A 24850-nucleotide genomic window follows, 5' to 3' on the forward strand; every position below is an offset into this window, starting at 1 on the left:
AAAAACGGAATCTGGGAATCTCTTGGTTTCCTGCCCTTCTTTTGAGGAGAATCAGTGGATTGATCTGCTCCTTGCTCAGGTTCTCATTTTTACTAGACGCTTGGGCAGTGCTTCCCAAACCTGGCTCATCCTCAGCATCTCCAAAGATCTACTCTGGAGCTCCTGTTCCACAAGTCCGGGTGGGGCCCACAACTGCTCTAGGGATAAACTCGATCTTGAATGCTTTAGCCATTCACTTAATATGACCACTCTCAACAGGACAGTTTAGTCTTTACTAAACTGCAAATTCCTGGGAATGGGGAGGAAAAAAAATCCATTTCTGACCTTCCCCTACCCTCCAGATCATCTGAAACTGTTCAGCCCATCTACCATGGGATAACTAGACATCCTGTCAGGGATAATTGTTAAGTTTGTGCTACAGTTCGGTTACCCATTGGTTTATATGGCATTTTTCTGACATGGCTGAATATTTTAGGGGGCTCAAATAGACCACTGTCATCATTCATCACTGTATGTTGTGACTATAGATCTACCTTTTATTCACTTCAAGAAACCTTTATCTAATGAGAGCATACCTCATATGTATTGGGCCTTTCGCTTCTTTAGTATAGCCGTTAAAATGGTAGTGCTATATTTAAAAGTTTGGTTTGCCGCTTCTAAATACATTTCCAAGAAAATGGAAATCAAGGAACTATCAAAACTTCTTTGAATGTAAAATATCTGAAACCTGCAAACCATGTACATTTTTAGATTTAATAGTAGAGTATATGTGAAGATGTACTGAAAGTAAAAATTATTAAAATGTTCTTAAAGGAAACTCCCAAGAATTTAAACAAAACAAAACCCCTCCAAATTAATAGCAGTTGCCATTTTGTAATCATTATAGCTGTATTTGCTCCCATGTTTTGTAGTTTCTTAACAAATTACTGTGAAATTAGGTTAGTTGGAACATGAATAAATGTACAACATAAATGAGTATACTTCTGCCTTCATATTATATGGCAGCATTTTCTTTGATAATCGACATGCCCTCATAATATTGCCCTTAAGATCAGATATTATATAACCTTAAATTATAGGAAACAGAATATGCCTGAAGGACAATTCTGCAATATATAATTGGGAGCATGCAGTTGATAGAATTTCCAAGGGTGTTGAGCCCAGTGACAAGGTACCTGGAAAGCTGGGTCCTTAGGGAAAATTTGTTGCCACTTTTGAGCTTCCATCTGAAAAAAATACATGTAATTAATTAAGATGGGAAATATTCATGCATAACTGTATTTTTAGATCTTCAGTGCATACTTCTTACCCCAGAGGATGCAGAAACAGTGGCTAAACCTAAGTTATGAATAGCATCTGCTAGAATATAGCAAAGCATGTTTAAAAGAGTATACATTTTCCCCTGTGTCTTTGATTATTGAAGATACTTTAGGGGGACAAATGCTAGAGGAAAATCTCTTTATGCAAATGTATTTCTGAGTTGAAAGGAGGAGAAGTTTGTTTGTGTTACCTGCCAAAATTAATCATTTAATTCTAAACTCTTTCAGATAATGATTAAACTGAGAACAATAATAAGAAAATATATACCAGATGAAATAGTTTTTAAGCAGTGGCAGAAGCTTAGAACTGATCACAAATAATTTCTCATAACGCTTTTCTTTCTCATTTGTCCTATTCCCCCATGTAATAGTTTTAAATGGCACTCTTATGAAATAAATAACTAAACACCAACCATATTTTTTTCATATCCTGAACAATATTTTGGCTGTTTTTCAGAAGAATCGGAATTCTGAAAATTAAATAAAGGTTTCTAAAATACCAACTTCAGAAAGTTTTATTTAATTTGTGGAATAATTTTGTTCTCTCTTTTTTTTTCAATAGGGTCTTTATTAATTTAGTCTAGTTACTTAGTGCTTATATTAAATAATCTAATAAAAGTAAGGGTTATAACATAACGTTTCCCAAATGTGAAGCAGCATCTATTACATGAGACAAAAATCTTTATGCTGCAAAATGTAAAAACCATGTATAGAGTTACAAGGCATCAAATGGTACTGTATGTATTTTTTTAAGTAGAACATTTTTGTAGCACAAGGGGGTAGTCAGCTCAAGAAAAGATTGGCAGACAGCTGTGTATCACTATAGTTTATTCTGAAAGTGCTCTAAAATTCATATTTCAGTTTTTCAAGGCCAATAATATTCCTTATGATCAATTCTCCTGATACAGATATGATTTAAGATTAAAGTTAATGTCCTAAAGAGTAGAAACCTACCTTATTTGTGTTTGTCACTAATACCCAAATTACTGCAGGTAGAGCTTTCTCTGTGTGTTTGTGTGTGTGTGTGTGTGTGTGTGTGTGTGTGTGTGTATTTTTAGATAAATTCATTTAACCAGTACAGCCTCAGTATTTATTCTGAATTGTCAAATCTTCTGTTTTGGTCCGGTGTTTTCTTTTGTATTATTATAAATACAGGATTAAGTGTATTGTAGGTTCCCAGACAAGTATGTTTTGAGGTTTCATTAATTTGTGTAAGTTATAATGGTACTTGAATAACGTAAAATGCTGGAAGAATGCTATTTCATTTACCATTTACTTTTCCCTCAATACAAGACATTTGAAATATAGATAGTCTTTAAAATAAAAACTGAATATGTAGGAGTTTCAGTAAATTGTACTGGGGTACTGCTAAGCTGTGGATTAAAAGAGGAAAATATGTACACTTCAAAAACCATTTTTGTTTTGCCTTTTTTCTCTTTCCTCATTGAAAAGTCATTCCTACCACAGGTTTCACAATAATAACTACAATTTACGTCCTTATGCTGCTACAGTTTGACGACATACCACAGTCAGGCCACAGGTTAGAAACACAGGCTGAGTTATTATATACTGCTGGGTAGTGATTTCCTGTGAACTGATTTATGGATAAATAATTCTATGTTCTTATTATATAGGACAGTTTTTAATTTCTTTAACAAAGCATAGCTGAACAACAGAAAATTACACGCTATAGCATAGGGACACGACCACTCTGAGGAGGATAAACAGATGCGATCAATGTCATGAGTTCTCCTATTTTTAAAAGGGGCCTCATCAGCAGTTGGTGTATTGTGGAAATAATACCGCTAACCAGAAGCCCCAAGGCTTAGTTACTCTGAGACTGGGATTTTTTTTATTGATACTCTTTTGCTGAGATCTTTTCAGGGAGTTAATGAAATGTATAAACCCAAGCCTTTAGATATTAAAGCTAATGTCTCATTTTTTTCCCAGGCTGAGTTTTCATTTTGCTTTGAAAGTTAATGTTAAAATGCACCTGGAATAAAAGAAAATTATTCATTGAGCTGTTCTGCAGGAATACTGCTGATATCTTGCTGGTTTCCTATATCTGTCTCACAGATAATTTGTGGGCTTTATCCTACAATATACCCAACATATACCTATTTTATCAGCATCTATCTGTATGCTACCACAAACCGTGAGAGCTGTTCTCTTGTACTTTATAGGTGATCTGTTGCAGGCCTTCATGAAATAAGTATTTCTTGTATTTGAGGTACAGGGGATAAAACTATCATTTTGGTTTATTTTAAGAATGGTTTCACTTAGCTATGTGTTTAGCAATAATAAGCTTCTCTACTCAGTTGTGAGCTCCATAATTACAGGGATAGTGTGTACTGGGTTATCTTTGCATCTTAGTGACTTATGCCTGGAGACACAAAAGAAAAATTTGTTAAATGAATGATGATTAATGCTTAATACAAACCTTGTGATGTTTTATTGCTTATATTGTATTATCGGCACATTTTATTTATCACTCAGAAGTGATCGACTTTCTAAAAACTTGAATCAAATATTGATGAACTGTAACGTGTATTGTCACCACTCTTGTTTTCACATAGTTAGAGGTACAAATGATATGAATGATGCATGTGAATTATGCATCTACTGAGAAGAGTATTTGGTTTCTTTGAGAGAGGCTATAAACTGATAAAAATAACAAATACATATGAACACAAACAGCTATTGATATTTCTCTTTGTGATACATCCAGTCTGGCAGAATACTGCATTGAAAGAGTGAAAAACTGGTTTCCATTATTGCATCTTTTTAATTTTAGACAAAACTTGCCTCCATTCCCAACCTAATTTTATGTCACTAATGGGAAATTTACCTACAATTGCATTTTTTTATTTGGTCTAAAAGCATAACAGGAAGAGTGGATTGGTCCTCTGTATTTTAGTGAACAGATTTGTCTAGATATAAGCAATTTTATTTATATTGTGCTCAATTCAGTCATGTTAACGTTTGTATGAATTTCAACCCCAAAATAAAGGCCCATAATTTGGGACTCAAAGACCTTGAAATTGCATCTTTAATAATCCTCAGCGCCAGGCATTTTGTAAATGTTCACAGATGATAAATTCTTTGGAAATAGGGAAGATGACGTGGGAAACAATGTTTATGTCTGAAATGGCACTGTTGAGGGAGAAGATTTTTTTCCAGAGAAGCTGTCTCTTCAGGCCCTGTCACCTGTTTGCTCATTAGTCTCATATGTTCCTTTGTTTGACATTAAATGTCAAGACCCTGCCCCATGTGTGACTGTGTGATTGGGCACCGGCACACGGGCAGAGCTGAGTAGAAAGGATATTGATCCAGTAGTTAGAAAACTTGTCAGCTGAAGCCCTGGGGCCTGGTTCTGGCTGTCACCCACAGATGTCCTTGAAAACTCACTCTTCTCTGATCTTCACCTCACTTTCAGGTGTAATACTGACCGCCTTCTCTCCTTGTGAAGATGAACTAATAGTTTGGAAAAAAACGCTTTGTAAACTGTAAAGTAACATAAAGGGATATTGTGATAAAGTAAGCTCCTTCTAAGATACACAAACTAACCAAGAGTATTTACTGTGCAGCTGCATAGAGAAAGGAATTACTTCAGGCTGGGTTGATGAGAGTTGGAATTATTCTTGGTGCAGAATTTGAAGAATGTGTATGATTTCTAGAAGTGAATGCATGGGATCAGTACTCCAGACAGAGTGAGAGTGTGATATATATTCAGAGAAGAATTGGGAATTGCCATTTATTGAGCATGTACTGTGTGCCTGGCTGGGCTTGAGTGTGTGTGTGTGTGTGTGTGTGTGTGTGTGTGTGTGTGTGTGTGTGTGTAAAGTACTATCTAATCATCATTAATTTTCCTCATATTTTGGATTGGGGCTATAAAACCTACTCATGGAGTGTAAGCATTAGAAATAATTCTGTATACTTATAGTTATGCTGTTTTTATTGAGATTTCTCCAGCACTGCGAGTCAGATATCCCCAGTGGGAACATAACCTCTCTTCCTTCTTTGTTCGCCTTCACTGTACTGAAGCATTTCTTGGGGTCTGTATCCCTCCTTAGAGGGAGCCAGGAAGAGGCTGTTATAGTTGTTAGATATACCTATTTGGATTATTTCAGCTCTTTTTTTTCTCCCCTCAGAATGCTTCCCTTTTTTAATCCACCTGAATTCCAGTATAGGTTAATCATCCTAAAGCTTTGATGGTGTTACATCTACACCCAATAACTTTCAAAGATCTATTTTCCCCTAACTTTTACTGAGCACTTATTGTGTGCCATCCCACTGCTACATTCTGATTCTCATTTTAAGCCTCATGGCAACCCTAAAGAGTAGGCACTGTTCTTATTCCCATCTTACAGGTAATGGAAACCAAGCCTTAGAGAGACCAACTAAATAACTTGCCCCAAATCTTGCAGCTGACAAGCAGAGGAGGCTGGGCATGGACTCACCCCTGACTCCAGGCCTTGCTCCTGACCTTTGACCCATACGGTGCGTTACTGAGTTGGGCATCTGAGGCCTTCCAGACTTGGAACCAAGATCTTTTCCAGTCTTTGCTTCTGAAGTGCCTCACACTTGAACCCGTATGACTTTACAGGCTACTAAGAAGAGCGAGTGATTGATGTACAGTCTTCCTTTGTGATTTAAAATAATGAGGGCCTTTTATAGGCACTTGACTAAATTAAAGATTAAATGATATTGAAGTCATCCCTGAGTAAATATTTTTGAAATAAATTGACTGTATCTTTCTTTTAGGGAGCATTAAAAGATGTCTGAATAATTACTGTAAATGTTTAATTGTTGGGATTAATGATATCCAGGCTCTGTACTAAGGGCTCTGCATTCAATCTGCACAATATTCCTATGAGGTCAGTACTTCTGTTGTTCCATTTTACACATGAGAGGACTGAGGCATAGAGAAATTCAGTAACTTGCTACAGTTACATGGTTAGTAGGTGGAGGAGGCAGGATATGAACAGAGGCAATTTGACTTGGAAGCCGGAATTCTTTGTCACTATGGTCTACTGCTTCGCATTTTGATTTCCTCAATTAACACTTGACACCAGCCCAAGAAATATTTTTGTCTATTTTATATCAGGGAAGGAGGACTGTATTTCCGAAGAGGGTTATTAATACTTTAGACAGAGACCTTATTTGGAGGAAAGGCTTATTAAAAAGAGTTACTCCAAGTCCCTGCCAGGCTGGAGGAGAGCAGCCTCTGGACATCACTGTCCTACCAGATCTGGTTCCTGCAGACTCTGGTAGGTAGTTGAGCAAAGAGCATGACTTCTAGGTGCAGGTTAGTCAATATGGTGCGAAAAAGAAAAAGCACACGCACTTCCCATTGTCTGAAAATAGCACGTGTCAGCAGCTCTCTTCCAACATGTAGAAACCACCCTGTAGCAGCTGCTCTCTGTGGAGGCATTAAGTGTTGTGAAGACACCTGTATGTGTCTAATTCCAGCCCAAACAAGTCTCCTTCCAGCTCATCAAGGTGGGGAGAGAATTTATCTAAATGGAGATTACTATTTTCAGTAGAGTGACTTGTCTGTCATTTCCTGTAGAGATTCTTCCCCCTCCACCTTTTTTTAAATTGAGGTATAATTTACATACAATAAAATATATGCATATTAAGTGTTCGGTTACATGGATTTTGACAATTTTCATACCCGTGCAACCACCAGCCAAGACTAGAAAATCCCCTTTATGTCCCCTGCTGTCTGGAGGTAGCCGCATTCTGACTTCTCATAGATGAGTCTTGCCTGTTCTTGTATTTTATATAAGTGAAATCATTCAGAGATATTCTGTTGTCTCTGGCTGCATTGTGGTATAAACTTACAGCGAAACACTCCTCAACAGTAAAAAGGAATGAACAATGACACACACAACAGCATGGATGAATTGCCTCTAGAGTTATGCATTAAAGTTTACAGGATTCATTTGCTTCATGCTACCTTCATATTCTTAGTAACCAAAATGACCCACAAAATTGGCTTCTTCTACTTGCCTATGATAGTGTGCAATTGCTGACTTCATTTTTTTCTCCATCTAATCTCTTATAATATCATCTTTAGAAGATGGTCAGTTTATACTCAACTTATGGGCTATCACGATAATGATGTTTTAAGGGGATTAAAATTGTGGAGTGATTTTTTAAAAGAAGGAACTGTGTTAGACATGTTACATGGTATCTTTTTAGTACTTTCACATGTCAGAAGGAGTAAAGGAAGCAATGAAGCAGACCCAGCCTCTCCTGGATGGCTGTCCAGTGGGCCCTGGATGTTCATTTTCATGACTACTACATGCTGTGTGCTGTGCACTTTTCATTGTCATGAGAGAGAATGTTAGGAAAACTATCCCCACAAGAAAACAGCTTTTCTTGGCAAGTGAAATATGACTTAAGGAGCCAGAACTGGAGACATACGGTACTATGAATGAGAGCTGTGTTACTTTACTGGATCTGAGTCCAGGCACTATTTATACTGCAGCATATTCAGCACCAGATTGTTAAATCTTAATACTGAAACAGTGCATCATTTTAATATTTTTGTTCTGTTTATTCCCTGTTTTCAAGCATTATGTCAAGCATTGCGCATTCATTGATTTCATCTTGGACAGGACGTGTGCCCTGACCAGAAAGTTCATTTCCTATTATTGAAATTTCGGCCCATAGCTGTAAAGCAGCATTTTGTGAAGCTTTTAAAAGTTCACTTGTGTATACAGGTGTTCTGTCTCTTTGGTGATAAAATATATTTTTTGAAAGAACAGTGTAGTTGGACTCACCTGCATTGTCAAAAATAAAAATAAAAATGCTGTTTCTCTTCTATCACTAAAACATAGCTGTTTTGGATATGGGACAATTTTTGATATCCTGGGGACCATTGGATTTTTCACAGCATACAAATAAAATGTTTGTTACTGTGTTGTTTGTGAAATGGGCTTCTCTTTATTTTTCTTCATCTATGTTATATGCGCCCTGTGCACCAGATTAGATGGGTCCATCTTGTGAATAACTTAGCATTTTCACCACGTGTTGCTGAAGCTGTCCCATGAGCCTGCCCAAGTTTGACCAGGATTTTTATTCTCTCTCCATTGTCACGAGTGTTTACCATATGTAGCAGGAAACCCGCAGGGAAAGGGTACCACTGTCACTGTAAAAAGAACTGAGGAATTAAAAAAGAAAAAAAAAGGAAGTTGAAAGCATCTCTGCTATTTCTGATCTGTGGTCAATCATTGTGCTATGGCAAACAAGCCCTGTGCCTCGTGAAATGTGAATCTGGAAGTGAACTCTCACTGCTTCTTCAGCTCCAGATGCTATTCGCACTGGGGTTCACACCACAACCAGGATGTGACTGTGTGTGTGCTGAGCCCACACACAGGAATTTTCTTGTACAATTCAAAACCGAATCTTATATTTACTTAAGCCTTGCTTTTTTTTTTTTGTCTATGAAATCAGCAGTTCGGTATATTTAGCATCAGTCTTAAGTTAGACTGTGAAACAAGACTTTGGGGGAAGGAAGTAACCGTATGGTTTTCTAAGTAATTTAAGAAAGAGGAAAACATAAAAAAACTGATTGTCCATGATTAAACCTCATCCTTTCATTCTCATCTTCCTGTATAGTTAACTCAATTGTCAGCCAGAAAGAAAGAGTCTATTGCACTGGGTTGTAAAATATCTCTGAGTGGGCCTTGAATGTTGACTATTGGATGACCTTCCTAACATTGAACAAACAATGGGAGGGTTTAATAAATAGCAGATATGTGTTTATTATGTTTTTCTTCCCTGTGCAGGAATAATCAAGCTTGGGAGGTGGAACCCTCTCCCCCTCAGTTATGTGACAGATGCACCCGATGCGACAGTGGCCGACATGCTGCAAGATGTCTATCACGTTGTGACGTTGAAAATCCAATTACAAAGGTGGGTGTCTCTGAACATCTGCCCTTCCTAACTCTCAGAGCTGCTCCGTTGATCATAGAGTCGCTACCGAGATCAGCTCATCCTGTCTTTGTTAATTTCTAGACATGGGATGAAATGAAAAAAAAAAAGAAGGGGGGGCCGTCACCAGGCATCTTTATAGTCCACATTCCAACTGTTTTATGTTTTGTTTTCAGAAGCAGTGAAGTGGTAACCTAGGGGAAGCTTGATAAATCATTAAAAATCTGCAGCCTTTAAAGGGGAACTTTCCACAGCCCCTAATTTAATGAGTCCTCTGGTTAAATGCTTAGCACATAATATTTGAAGAATAAACACCTCTGCTGTTTCAGGCTTGTGTTTGGTGCCCTTGTAGCCTGCTTACCAAGAAGCTGCTGGTACTGGACGCCTCTTGCTTTCCTCTCTGGTGGCCTGCAGAAGTTCTGGGGATGATTTCTTTTTTTCAGATACAGCATGCAGAACAAATTATGCTCTAAAGAATCTAGAGTTTCTCTGCAGAGTCTTGTACTGTAAAGTGCCAGCAGCTCACGTGAATTAATGAATATTGTCCTTTACTGTAAAGGTTTTGAATCTACCCCTTTTGGAGAATTTACACTTTAATAGGGACCCACCATTCCTGTCCTTGTCTAGGAATGCTTTAATGTCTTTTCGTTAGTTTTTTGTTAGCGAAGTGACATCTCTGGATTGTTCTATGAGGGTGAAGGGTAGACCTTCAAATTTGATGAAGCGTTTGTTTACATTTAACCTTAGGAATGTCCAATAATTAAGTTTAAATTGTGGAAGTTTATAATCACACTGTCATGCCATTTCTATCAGTAGATTGGAGAAATCCTATTTTAAAAAATTGGCATCTCTTCATATCCGAAGTGACCGGTTTTCTCAGGCTAGTGTGAGAACCAACTGAAAGAGACCGTGGTGGGCTCTGTCAAGGTCCTAGAGAAGCAGTTTTGCTTCCTTTCCCTCATTTTGGGCCCACATTCAACCCTGTTCTTTGGTGGTTCTCCTAATGCTTCACAGGACCCAGGGGTGACCGCTGTACTCTGCATTTAAGGGTTTGCATGTCATTCATTCTTGCTGTGTTTTCCAGTTGTTCGAAGTTGGAAGACTTGCCTGCGGAGCAGTGGAACCACGCCACGGTCCGCAATGCCTTAAAGGAACTGCTCAAAGAGATGAACCAGAGCACATTAGCCAAAGAATGCCCTCTCTCCCAGGTCAGTGTCTTCAGGAGAAATGAAGAAGCCAAGGGTGGGCTGTCTGGCAGGAGGGGCACACCTGCTCAGACAGCTGTTTTTTATTTTATATTCACACTACATCTTAGGTGGAAAAAAATATGGAGGTTGTGGTGCTTTTTTTTTGTAGAGGAGAACTTATCACTTATTGAGAGCTCTGATATAGTGGGAGTCACATTAAAACATTTTACACTCACAGTCTTTAACTTCTTACATATGTCGTAGGAGGTAGATATCAGTGTCTCCATTTTATAGATCAAGAAAACAAGGCTCAGAGAAGCACTTTACCTGCCTAAGCTTACTGAGCTGGTTAAGTGGCAGGTTGCAACCCCAGCTGAGACCTCCCTTGCCAAAGCTCAGGCTTCAAATCACTGTGTTACTTGGTCAATGAAATGGGTCAGCCATGCCAAACCCATCTTAATTTGTTTTTATTTGTTTATTGAGCCTTTTCTAGGTCTAGCAGAGAGCGATGATCTTTGCATCATACACGCTTGTAGAGATTTGGGAGTGAGTTCACCACATGAAAATGCACCACGAGAAAAAGTGATAACTCTGTTTCCACTGAACTGATCATAAACTAAAACAAGCTACAAAAATAAGAGATTGAGAGGATCAAAGGGAGGAACAGCAGAAGAAAGGGCTCGCGGTTCCATTTGTGTTCATGGGTGAAGGCCCCACTTTTTCTAATAAGATAATATTTTGGTGGCTATGGGGAGTGGCTTAAAACTGCTGTGAAATGAACTCAGGTTAACATTATCTAAAGCCATGAATGGAAATCCATTTTCTGGTGTGAGTTGCTACACTTGATTTAAGACAGTAGACTGACTACATGTCTGTCAAATTCAAGGGAAGATGACAAGAACCATAGAAACTTGATGTGTCCTGAGCTATGTTCCAGGATAATAGTCTTTGGGGGAAGCAAGAAGCCTAGTGGTTAAGAGCTTGCATTGTGGAATCAGTCAGATCTGGATTCGTGTCCTGGCTTACAAGCTTTTGTGACCTCATCTTTATAAGCCTGTTTCTTTGTATGTAAAACCAGGAGAGTAATAGTTCTAAGTCATATAATGAGGAGTAATGAGATAAATCACATAAATTCTTGGCCTGGTACATCGCATACAGTGATACTCCATAAATAGTACCAGCTGTTGTTCCTGAGACATGATATTATTGGTGTGAACTGAATAATTTTTATATGCGTCTTGGAGGGTGTTTTAGAATTTAGATCCTCTGAGACAAAGCCTGCTATTAATATTTTTGCTTCCAGAAATTCAGGACGGCATGTACCTCAGTGGTAGATTGAAGGGGACACCATCAGTTACATCCCTACTTTTGTGCTTACAGCTTTCACATAGGCCATTTCAATACCTACCTGTAGGTATGTCCATAGGTGCTAAAGCTTGTTGCTAGAATTTTGATTTATTCCAATGTGATTGCTTATGAAGTTCTAAAAATAAATATTTTGAATTATTCTGATCATATACAGGGACTGGATAAAGGACAATTTAGGGAAAAAAATTTCAATCATTTCTCCTAAATTTTACGATTAGTCACAATTAATTTTCTCTTGGATTTACTTGAAATTCAAATTGGGCTTTGCCTAGAAGTGGACAAGCTCCTAACAATATCACCAATTCAGAATTTTATCCAGGGCTTTTGAGGCCTATGGGAATTTGGTCAGAATTGATCTATTGTGATTATTAGGTTTGGTTATAACTATAAAATGTGGCTAGAGGGACAGCCTGAGTGGAAAGAACCCACATTAGGGGCTGAGCACCCTGAGCTCTCATCTCAGTAATTTTTTTGTTTGTTTTTTTGGCCATACCACGTGGCTTGTGGGATTGAACCCGGGCCCCGGCAATGAAAGCGCTGAGTCCTAACCACTGTACCTCCAGGGAATTCCTGAATCTCAGTTCTTTTATGTTGAATGTGTGATCCTGGGCAAGCCCCTCCACTCTCAGAGCCTCATTAAACTCGTCTGTAAACTGGGCATGATTGTATCCACACATGTCACATAATTTGCAGGGTTGTCTTGAGATTCAAATGAGAACATCTTTACCCCTGCTGTAAAAATCCTCTTTTCTCCCCCATTTTCTGTTCTCATTGCTTGCCCACCTAGTTGCCCAAGCAGCTAGTTGCTGTTACTCTCATATTAGATATAATGGATTCTACCACCGCTGTATCTAAAATCTTCCTCCTTTGTGCCATTGCCTTGTTTAGACTTTTGTCACCTCTCATGTGAAATATTTTCAGTCATCCCGCATCATAATCTTTCTCCTGCCACCTGCTTCTCCAAAGCTAACATTGTGCCATTTCCTCGTCTACAAGCCTCCAGAGACTCCCCCTGCTCAGCCTGTAGGAAGAACAGACTGCATAGCATAGCCCGTGTATACCGTCAAGATGCCACTAACCTGATTTCCCACCAGTCGCCTTCCTCCCTCTACCTACATCCACTCTGTGCTCCAAACCATGCAACTAATTGTTCTGAAACATTAAACATTGCTCAAACTTCACCAAAATATTCCCAAGGGTGGGAGCAACCTAATTAGTACCATCAGCACTTCAAGTCTGACAAAGCAACTTCTTATGTTACTTTTACAATTCATGAAAAGTAATACACAGTTTACTCCATATACCTGTGTTTCTGCTCTTTTTAAAAATGCCATAAAAATCACTTTACCTGTGAAATTATTAACCTCCCCTGTGCACATTAGAGTAGTCCTCAAGGGAGATGTGCCATGTTAATCTGGGGCTTTGCTGGCCCCTGCACACGATGATGGTGACCTCAGAGTCCTGCAGTGTGACACTACCTTGCTTTTGCTATGCAATTTCTCTCGGCTAGCATGCGCTACTCTCTTCTGCTTTAGGAAATCTTTCAAATTCCAGCTGGAAAGTCACTGCTGGTGAAGAACCCTGACCTTCTGATTAAAGTAGTTGCTTCTTCTGCTTTTAGTAGCCTTTTGGACACACCCCTGTCACAGCACTTATCACAGCCTGTTGTCAGTGTTATCTGCCAGTTCTTGTCACTTACTGGACTGCCCAGATAGCAGAAGCCATCTCTTATCTCCGTGTTCTCAGCATTCAGCACAATGCATATCTTCCATGTTGTTGTTACTCTAATGCAGGAGTTCTAAACTTTGGCCCAGCTGAGCTTTGGGGCTGGATATTCTTAGTGGTGGGGGAATGTCCTGTGGTCCTGTGTATTGTGGGATGTTTAGCAGCATCCCTGATCTCTATCCACTAGACGCCAGTAGCATCCCCCCTACCCAAACCCCCCGCCCTGTGACAACCAAAATGTCTCCAGACATTGACAAGTGTCCTTGGATGGGAGGAAAATCACTCTTGGTTGAGAGCCACTGCTCTCTAATGTATTAATTTAATAAATTCAATATTAAAATTTTTAGAAAGTTTTATAAAATGTAAAGTTTTATTATTTCCAGTGTTCTTGGCAGCTCTAAAATGTTTTGAACGAGAAACAGTGAGTACAGTACTTTGGTGGTTGATGCCCAGTACATTTTCAATCAAACGGGGGCTCAGTTCTGTTGCTTAGATATGGAGGAGATTTGATTGAGGCTTCCGGTATGCTGTGTGATTACGGAACATCTCACTGGGGGAGTCCTTCTCAGCCAGCGTGGGCATGTAATGTGGGCACCTGAATTAATCCTATGGCTGTTACCCTGAAACGTTCCGGATTATTCACTTAAATTGCATAGCTGGATTGCATTTTGGTGTGGAGATAAGCTCACTCATTTTGTTGGTGGTTGTCACAGAATAGGTGCGTACATTTTTGTGCAATCTGTGCAGTGTGAAAAAGAATGAATATTTGTTCTGAGACAGTGAAACAGTAATTTAAAAATGTATTTTGCCAGCTTTAGTGGGGTCCCAGTTAGGAGTCAGGTACTTTACAATGGGCTGGGGGTACGGTGGTGAGGATGAGAGAGATGAAGCTTTCAGTATAGGAAGAAGAGAGTGGAGCACCAAATACTACTTACTTTAAAGCAGAATGGTAGATTATTGGGCTATCTAAAGTATTCTCAGTTCATGAGTAAAAGATGCCTGCTTTTAACATAATTCTCCCTTACTACCCCCAAGCCAAACCATATTAGGTATTTCCTCACTTAAGTTGGGCAATTGCATTAAAGAATGATTCAGTGGCTAGTATATATTTTCTTGAACATCCCAGTGGTCTACATTTCAAAAGAGCAGCCTTGAAGGCAGAAGGAAAGAGTGGAAAAGTCCATAAAAGGGCAACAATTGTAGGCTGAGGCATATATATTTAAAGGGAGGGAAGTCATGATTTAGCTGTATTCTGTCTGGCCAGGTGCTTGGAAAGTATAGGTTGTGTTTGTGTGTCTGTGTATTTATTTTTGATTTCACCTTTCAAAATGTGTTTAAGTGCTGACAGCCTCTTCCTTTTCCTCTGATGTCCCCCTGAGTCACCACTTCCAGCCTCTTCCATCAGCCTATAGTCTGTCCCAAGCATCCTAATTTCCTATACTTTAGACCCAGGTCTCCCTTATTAAAATGGTCTCTAACTGTTCCAATTTGAAAACATTATGAACACATCTTTCTGTGGCTCACTAATTTTTTTTACTGAAGGAAGAGTTAAAAGACAAAACCCCAGGTCCTCAGGGTTTCAATCCATTAAACTAAGAAGAGCTAACAGTGCCAGCCTTGATCACCTCATAGGTTATTAGGATGATCCAATGGAATGACAATTTGCAAATGTAGGTGCACCTTCCAGCGTCCCCCTGCCTCCCCTCCTAACTTTATCTCTGCGACACTAGACATGCTTTTAAAAATTTTTTTTGTGGTAAAAATGCATAACATGAAATTTATCATTTTAACAAGTTTTAAGTTTACAGTTTTTAAGTTTACAATTCAGTGGTATTAATTACATTTACATGTTGTACGACCATCACCCCCCCTGCCCCCACCCCGATCTATTTCCAAAACTTTTCATCGCCCCAGACAAAAGGTCTGTAACCATTAAGCAATAATTACCCATTCTTCTCTCCCCCAACAGCCCCTGGTAACCTCTATTCTGTTTTGCGTCTCTATGAATTTGCTTATTCTAGATGTCTCATAAAAGTAGAATCATAGAATATTTGTCCTTCTGTGCTGGCTCATTTCACTTAGCATACAGATACGTTTTTAAAACAGCTCTGTCCCATGCCCCTAGTTGAGGTTTTATTGCCAAATATTTGAGGAGCAAGATGACTGATGGGAGTTTTTGAACTGTGAAAAGGTTACTAGATTTCCAGTATGATGGTGATGTAGTGTTTATATATAGTCTTTTAAAGACATAGATTGTAAGATAATGATTTCTGTCATCCTAGGCAAGTCTTGCCCATTTGGGGATCATTAAAGGAACAACTTAAATGTGCAATCTGCCAAAATAATGAGGCAGTGAAATCAAGCAGCCACTTGGGTCAATAGAAAAGAACAAATTGATCATGCGCTCATCTACAGACAAGTGGCTGATCAACTGCCTGGACCAGTATTGTCTTAACCAGTTGCCAACTGTTCATTTCATTTAATCTTCAATTCACGGATGTAGTGGGGATGCACGCTGTCCCGTGTGAACGAGGTGCCAGCTGTCCATTTCAGTTATTTTCACGCAAGGTTGTTTTAGATCATGGCCCAACCTCATGAAGTCTTGTCAAAGAGGGCTCACAGGTGACAACTTCTAAATAATTTCCGGTGGGTGATTGAGACGACCATGTGAAATGATTGCATGGAGAGGAGAGAGCTGGTGTCCGCTGGCTCCACCTCTTCTGTGCTAGGTCTTCTATGCAGACCAACTCTGAATCCTTACAGCCTCTGAGGCAGGTATCAGTATTCCCCTTTCACAGACGAGGATGCCCCTGTCAGACAAGCAAACCATTCGTCAGTCCCCTAGGGGAGGAGCTCTCGAATCAGCCCAGAGGAAGTGTTTCTTTCAACCAGAATGGCAAAAGCTTTCCATTCTGATAGTATAACTCAGAAATGGGGATGGAAAGGGACAGTAGAAAGTGGCCAAGTACCATTAATTTCTCATGATAAAGTAATTCCTCCAAATTATTTTTTTCCCTTTCCTATAACCTTAATTGGAGTATCATTATGATCTCATGTTTAATATGTTATTTAACGTATTACCAAGCCGAATGACAAGGCTGAAAACAAGCAAAGAATGCATATATCATTCATTGCCTGCATCATGCTCTGTCCTCTGTGTTCAGGTGGGAAGGGGGGCCGTGAGATGCCAGCTTCTCCCCCTACTTCTTGCTCAGACAGGGCATTCTCACCTATGGACCATGTAACCATTCACTTTGGTTTTAAAATGTTCTTTTTTACAGGGAGTGTATTATGCATCTGAAGTTTAGCTACTCTTAGTATAATTTTGCTGTTCAAACAAATCTCACTAAGCCAAAGGAAAAGTGGTGAGAGATACACAATTATTTTATCTTTCTTTTTTTGGGGGGAGGAAAAGGGGGTGCTCAGATCTCTGTCTTTCCAAGTATATTGTACAAATCATCTTAACCTGTGTTTATTGTTTTGCTTTTTCTGTTAAGTTTTAAATTGCCTTTAGGTTCCTTAGCTTTCTCTGATTCTACACTTCTTAACTCATATAAGGGGCTGAAACTTTTTGTTTTATTTTTTGTCACCTTGTTTCTTGCTTTGTCTAAAGCATTGGTTGCAGAATCCACTTGGAGCTTGTGCTAGCTGATGGAGATGGTGATGAACATTTCCCATGAAACAGTGTGGCCTGGTGGTAGCGTCTCTTTGTGGTGCTTCCTGGTGCTATTTGACTTTGGGCAAGATGCTTCTTCATTCTGAGTTTCTGAGCCCTTGGTTTGAAAAATGCAACCATACTTGTAATCACAGGTGACATCTCTTCTCTGGGCTAGTCAGAAACAAACAAGTGAGTTTAAAATTTGTCTCAGGAAGCTAAAAGAAAATTTATTTTTCTTAGCTATAATTTCTACTTAGCTGTAATAAGTATTAGTAACAATACTATAATATTCTCTTGCAGTTGGCTTAGAGCAAATTCAAATGAGCTAATAAGCTTTGCAGTAACTAATTCTGATATATTTTGATTCCTCAAAACCTTATTTTATTAAAAAATAACTTTTAAATATAAGTGGCAGATGTGTCAGAGTGACTGCAAATGAGGAAACTTAGATTTTTATCCCCATCTACATTCTTCATATTTAGAATTTCATGATTGATTACAAAGAAGCCTGAAACTTTCAAAAATTTTTCTGTAGTTAAGAAGACATGTTAAACCTTCCTATTTATTTTAATATGTACTATTTTTCATAAAATAGCTTTGTCTACAGTCACTGTCTGTGTGCTGTTCATGGCTGTGACTAAGTATGAGAGGGGCTGCCTCGATTGCCCATCGCACACATCATCCTCCTTTCTTTCTCACATCCCACCACCATGAGAAGTGAAGCGTGCTTCCTAAATGCAAAGTCATTTTAATATTATTAGTCATTTAATATTAGCCTATTTAATTATAATATAAATATTAATATTTAATAAAACATAGTCCCTTTGTTTAAGTGTTAAAAATAACAGCACACATATCTTCTGGGTTATTTGAATCAGTATTACTTTATATTAACATGGATACTGAGGAGGTGGCTGTATTCTGGATTGAAAAAGTGACTCATATCATGTTCATTTATCAAAAAGATGGAGGTATTCTAAAAGGCCAATTGTATGGTTGCTCTTGAATGATTGGAAAACATAAAAGAGCAATGTAGACTACAAAATTATATACATATTTTAAAAAGCAGTGAATGGAAATTAGATATTTTTTGGCAGGGTGGTGGGTGGGAGAGATTTTAATTATTACTCATCCCATTTTGCAGCAACTGTATCTCACCAGGTCTAAGATGCTACTGATTGTAAGATGCATCCCAATTTCAGTGATATTAAAGTACAGTCATCCCTTGGTATCCCAGGAGATTGGTTTCAGGACCTCCATGCGGATACCAAAATCCTCAGATTCCCAAGTCCCTTGTATAAAATGACATAGTACTTGCATATAACCTACGCACATCCTCCCATATACTTTAAGTCATCTCTAGATTAAATGCTACGTTAATAGTTCCTGGGGTGTGTGTAGAAAATTCAAGTTTTGCTTTTTGGAACTTTCTGGAATTGTTTTTCCCAAATATTTTCAATCCACGGTTGTTTGAATCCCTGGATGAGGAACCATCGAGGGATACGGATACGGAGGGATGACTGTATTTTTAAAACGTGGCTGTAGAATGGATGCAATGTGGTAGATACAGATTCTCTGTGCTCCAGGACCTCTGGAAAACACTATTCCTTGTAGAGTAAAAGTCAACATGTGCGGGGGCTGTGTTAGCCCCTTTCAATTTTGTTTATAATGAATTAAGTTTTGATGTTTTAAAAGTAAATTGACATAACATTAAGATGACCTTGTAGTGTGCGTCCAGAGTATTCTAGCGAGGCCTAGTGGTTCAGACTCACGCTTTGAGAATATAGCAGTCTAATTTAGGGTTAGAAAATGTTCATAATTGAAACTGTAATGGTAAGACATAACATGACCTTTCATCTTAAATATCCCCAAGATGTACCTCTTCTGTTTTTAAAGCTCTCTCAGGTTGAATTATAAAAATTTGCATCCGTAGAGCTACTTTAAGTGTCAACTAACTGTAAAGACCTGCAGGGAGTTAATATGAATAAAAGGTGCCACAAACTTGAAGAGGCATTTCTGGTGACTAAGGTTTCTCGTGTTATAGGAAACTGTCTTTATTTGCTACCCAGATCCTTTGCTCAGTTCATAGCTTGAACCTATTTATTTTTTGTTCTGTTGTCAGCAGAGTTAGAAACTCACTTATAAAATATGGGGAAGAGAGCAAACCTGACTGAGTCTTTGGGTAGCCAACTCCTTTTTTTTCCTATTACCTTTAAATTATTATTATTATTTTATTATATAAGTTTCAGATGTACAGCATTTACTGTTTAACATCTGTGTATACTACAAAGTGATCACCACCACAAGTATAGTTACCATCCAACACCATACAGTTGAGCCCCTTCACCAATTTCAACTACCCCAAAACCCTCCTCCCCTCTGGTAACCACTAATATGGTCTCTGTATCTATTAGTTTGTTTTCATTTTATTTTTTTTAAGATACCACATGAGTGAAATCATACAGCATTTGTGTTTCTCTGATTTATTTCACTTAGCATAATGCCTTCAAGGTCCATCCATGTTGTTGCAAATGTCAGGATTTCATTCTTTTTTATGGCTGAGTAGTATTCCTCTGTGTATATATACCACATATGCCAACTCCTTTTTATTTATCATTATTTTTTTATTTTTATTTTTTTAACATCTTTATTGGAGTATAATTGCTTTACAATGGTGTGTTAGTTTCTGCTTTATAACAAAGTGAATCAGTTATACATCTACATATGTCCCCATATCTCTTCCCTCTTGCATCTCCCTCCCTCTCACCCTCCCTGTCCAACCCCTCTAGGTGGTCACAAACCACCTAGCTGATCTCCCTGTGCTATGCGGCTACTTCCCACTAGCTATCTATTTTATGTTTGGTAGTGTATATATGTCCATGTCACTCTCTCACTTTGTCACAGCTTACCCTTCCCCCTCCCCATATACTCAAGTCCATGCTCTAGTAGGTCTGTGTCTTTATTCCTGTCTTACCCCTAGGTTCTTCATGACCTTTTCTTTTTTTTTTCTTAGATTCCATATATATGTGTTAGCATACAGTATTTGTTTTTCTCTTTCTGACTTACTTCACTCCGTATGACAGACTCTAGGTCCATCCACCTCACTACAAATAACTCAATTTCGTTTCTTTTTATGGCTGAGTAATATTCCATTGTATATATGTGCCACATCTTCTTTATCCATTCATCTGTTGATGGACACTTAGGTTGCTTCCATGTCCTGGCTATTGTAAATAGAGCTGCAGTGAACATTTTGGTACATGACTCTTTTTGAATTATGGTTTTCTCAGGGTATATGCCCAGTAGTGGGATTGCTGGCTCATATGGTAGTTCTATGTTTAGTTTTTTAAGGAACCTCCATAATGTTCTCCATAGTGGCTGTATCAATTTACATTCCCACCAACATTGCAAGAGGGTCCCCTTTTCTCCACACCCTCTCCAGCATTTATTGTTTGTAGATTTTTTGATGATGGCCATTCTGACTGGTGTGAGATGATATCTCATTGTACTTTTGATTTGCATTTCTCTAATGATTAGCGATGTTGAGCATTCTTTCATGTGTTTGTTGGCAATCTGTATATCTTCTTTGGAGAAATGTCTATTTAGGTCTTCTGCCCATTTTTGGATTGGGTTGTTTGTTTTTTTGTTATTGAGCTGCATGAGCTGCTTGTAAATTTTGGAGATTAATTCTTTGTCAGTTGCTTCATTTGCAAATATTTTCTCCCATTCTGAGGGTTGTCTTTTGGTCTTGTTTATGGTTTCCTTCACTGTGCAAAAGCTTTGAAGTTTCATTAGGTCCCATTTGTTTGTTTTTGTTTTTATTTCCATTTCTCTAGGAGGTGGGTCAAAAAGGATCTTGCTGTGATTTATGTCATAGAGTGTTCTGCCTATGTTTTCCTCTAAGAGTTTGATAGTGTCTGGCCTTACATTTAGGTCCTTAATCCATTTTGAGTTTATGTTTGTGTATGGTGTTAGGGAGTGTTCTAATTTCATTCTTTTACACGTAGCTGTCCACTTTTACCAGCACCTCTTATTGAAGAGAGTGTCTTTTCTCCACTGTATATTCTTGCCTCCTTTATCAAAGATAAGGTGACCATATGTGCGTGGGTTTATCTCTGGGCTTTCTATCCTGTTCTATTGATCTATATGTCTGTTTTTGTGCCAGTACCATATTGTCTTGATTACTGTAGCTTTGTAGTATAGTCTGAAGTGAGGGAGCCTGATTCCTCCAGCTCCGTTTTTCTTTCTCAAAATTGCTTTGGTTATTTGGGGTCTTCTGTGTTTCCATACAAATTGTGAAATTTTTTGTTCTAGTTCTGTGAAAAATGCCAGTGGTAGTTTGATAGGGATTGCATTGAATCTGTAGATTGCTTTGTGTAGTAGAGTCATTTTCACAATGTTGATTCTTCCAATCCAAGAACATGGTATATCTCTCCATCTATTTGTATCATCTTTAATTTCTTTCATCAGTGTCTTATAGTTTTCTGCATACAGGTCTTTTGTCTCCTTAGGTAGGTTTATTCCTAGAGGTTTTATTCTTTTTGTTGCAATGGTAAATGGGAGTGTTTTCTTAATTTCACTTTCAGATTTTTCATCACTAGTGTATAAGAATGCCAGAGATTTCTGTGCATTAATTTTGTATCCCGCTACTTTACCAAATTCATTGATTAGCTCTAGTAGTTTTCTGGTAGCATCTTTAGGTATATCTGTGTATAGTATCATGTCATCTGCAAACAGTGACAGCTTTACTTCTTCTTTTCCGATTTGGATTCCTTTTATTTCTTTTTCTTTTCTGATTGCTGTGGCTAAAACTTCCAAAACTATGTTGAATAAGAGTGGTTACCAACTCCTTTTTAAATGAGTGTGAACCGACTCTAGTGTAAGACCATCTGGTGATGAAACCAGCAGAAGCCCAGATACTCATTTTCTTGCCACATAGATTGACACTCGCCACTAACAGAAGAGTGTTAATGAAGATGCATCTGGAGCAAAAACAAAGTAGGAAGTCCAGGGACTGGGGGAAATGTGGATTATCTGAGACCAGAGTAATATGGATTTGTGTCCTGGTCTTATGGGCCAGGAAGAGTTGAGGGGCAGCTCCAGGCAGTACTTAAAACGCTTCCCATTTTAATCTGCTTTCTAGATCACTTTGTGATAGAAGGTTTAGCTCTGGCTTCTGCCATGGCTATGTATCTTATGCCTTTCCAGAGGGTAACATTCATACAAACAACGTAGAAAGATGACAAGTACATTTGCAGTTATTCACATAAACCAGAGTAGCTGGTGCATCTGTTATTAGGCTGCTTTCATGTTAAATTTTTCATTATTTTGACATTTCAGTTTGGCATTTTTAAATTTCATCTTTGTCCCTTTTCATCTGTTATATTTCAGTGACTCAGATATCCCACATCAGAACTGTGTTAGACACAAGGGAGAGAAAAAAAAAGAAACAGACACTGTCCTCGAGGATCTCACAAACTGGGACAGAGGGAAAAGCTCAGCCCAGAGAGGGAAGGAACTAGCCCAGCTAGCCAAGAGTCTTCTTTACTCCTCTGTTAATAACATACAAAAGCAGAACCCTGCCTCAGGAACATTAGGATTCCATTGATCCTCTAAGGCAGCAGGCAAGGCTCCAAGTTCTGTGATACACTCAGGTGATACTGGCTCTTTGTGTTCTAGGGCTGTGTTCAGATCCTCAGATTAAAAGAGTTCTCTCTACTATCTCCCCTTAGAGAACCGAATTGTCATTTAGAGATCAGCAACTGCAGGGAGGATAGCCATCTGCTATATAGAAAGAACCAGAGGTTTCTGTGAATTGAATTAGGACCTCCCTCCCCCATCAGTACTGCATAGTGATTAAAAAAGAGGGAGTCTGTGGGCTTACAGAGGAAAGTGTCTTAAATGGGAGTCTATGCAGGACTGTCTACTGGCATTTGAACCTAAATAACTTGTCAATGCCTTGATTTATTGTTTTCCTTTTTATCTTGACTACTTTGTCGAAATGACATTAGAAGTTCCAAGATTTCCCTCAACTGTTCCGTATCTGGGGAAAACTTTTTTAAGAAAGATGAGATTTCAAGGCAGGATATAAAGCCTTACGTAGGTCATTTGGATCTCTTGACTCGTTTATGTCCATTTGTTTTTAGACAGAATTTGCAGAAATAAAATCTATGTATAAAACATACACATGTACTGTCACAGTCATTCAGGTATAAGTTAACATCTGCCACGAATGTTGGTCCAAACATGCCATATTGACTGAAAACATATCTCTGTATGAAATTGAATTCAAGGTGTGCAGTTATAATTTTTAATTTTTCAGTGGTAAGTTAGGTTATGCTCCCTTTCTCTTTCCTGTTAACTGCAATTTCAAACAAATCAGCTAAAGGGTTGAGCTGAGGAGAGAGAGGAATATGAAGAGCAAGAAGGAATCAGGTACTTAAACACTCAAAGTTTTAGCTTTGATGCATTTTTGCTTGAAACACAGAACAAGTGTTATGTTTAGTTTCCCCTGCTCTAAAATAGCACTGTTAATTTTTTCATTTGGTGATTTTCACACAAGTGCTAATGACACGTTTCTATAAATTATATTAATTTAACTTATCTCCCTAAATGTTGTTCTGTAGCGTGTAGCACGGATGTTCTCAGACTCTTGGCTGTGTAAGCTTGTTGCAGTTGGAAGCGGAACAGAAACATCTGAGAGGCATTATTTGGATTACAGATGCAGGAGCATCTGATCTCACCTTTTGCTCGGGTTCCTAAATCACACGTGTTCTTTCCCTTTGCATTCAATCTGTGTGTCCTGCCCCCTCCATCTTTGACATTGCTCCAGGGTTGGTTTTATGGAGAATGCACTGTCATTGTACAAGTTAAAGGGATAGTAAGTTTCGTTAATCATATTTAATAGTTTAGTTTGCAGGAGGGTGACTGCTTCAAATTTAAAAGACAGAGGAGATTGGTATGGACTATAATGTGCCCTTTCTTGTCCCTGAAAAGGAATACTCATATTTATGGAAAAATAACTATTTTTTTTTTCTTTACAGAGTATGATTTCATCCATTGTAAATAGCACATATTATGCCAACGTGTCAGCAACCAAGTGCCAGGAGTTTGGGAGATGGTATAAGAAGTACAAGAAGATTAAAGGTAAACTGACTTTTATTTTTGAAGCCTATTTTCAGTTTCTTAGGTCAAGGAGTTGTTGATTCTTGGGAATTTATGCTAATTTAGATACAATTTTTAATAAAATTTTATATACTTTTTTATAAAGGTAGGATTCTTTTTTTTAATTGAAGTATAGTTGGTTTACAATATTGTGTTAGTTTCAGGTATATAGCAAAGTGATTCAGTTATACATGTATATATATATGTATATATATATATATGTATATTTTATTCAGATTCTTTTCCGTTTTAGGTTATTATAAGATATTGAATATAGTTCCCTGTGCTGTACAGGAAAGCCTTGTTATTTATCTGTTTTATATATAGTGGTGTTTATCTGTTAATTCCATACTCCTAATTTATCTGCCCCCTTCTCCTTTGGCAACCACAGGTTTGTTTTCTATGTCTGTGATTCTGTTTCTGTTTTGTAAATAAGTTCACTTGCATTATTTTTTCAAGATTCCACATATAAGTGATATCATATA

At 38.2% G+C, this 24850-nt stretch overlaps 1 protein-coding gene across 1 annotated transcript in view; it reads left to right on the plus strand.

Annotated features, from left to right (window-relative positions):
* Positions 1-24850, plus strand: part of SATB2 (SATB homeobox 2) — a 187840-nt gene that overhangs the window by 63271 nt on the left and 99719 nt on the right. Inside the window, exons 4-6 of the mRNA XM_060152381.1 lie at positions 9119-9245; positions 10348-10471; positions 24245-24347. Of these exons, the coding sequence (XP_060008364.1) occupies positions 9119-9245; positions 10348-10471; positions 24245-24347 (354 nt within the window). The remainder of the gene's footprint in view (positions 1-9118; positions 9246-10347; positions 10472-24244; positions 24348-24850) is intronic.

This window comes from Lagenorhynchus albirostris, chromosome 6 (genome assembly GCF_949774975.1).
Source record: "Lagenorhynchus albirostris chromosome 6, mLagAlb1.1, whole genome shotgun sequence".
Taxonomy (NCBI): domain Eukaryota; kingdom Metazoa; phylum Chordata; class Mammalia; order Artiodactyla; family Delphinidae; genus Lagenorhynchus; species Lagenorhynchus albirostris.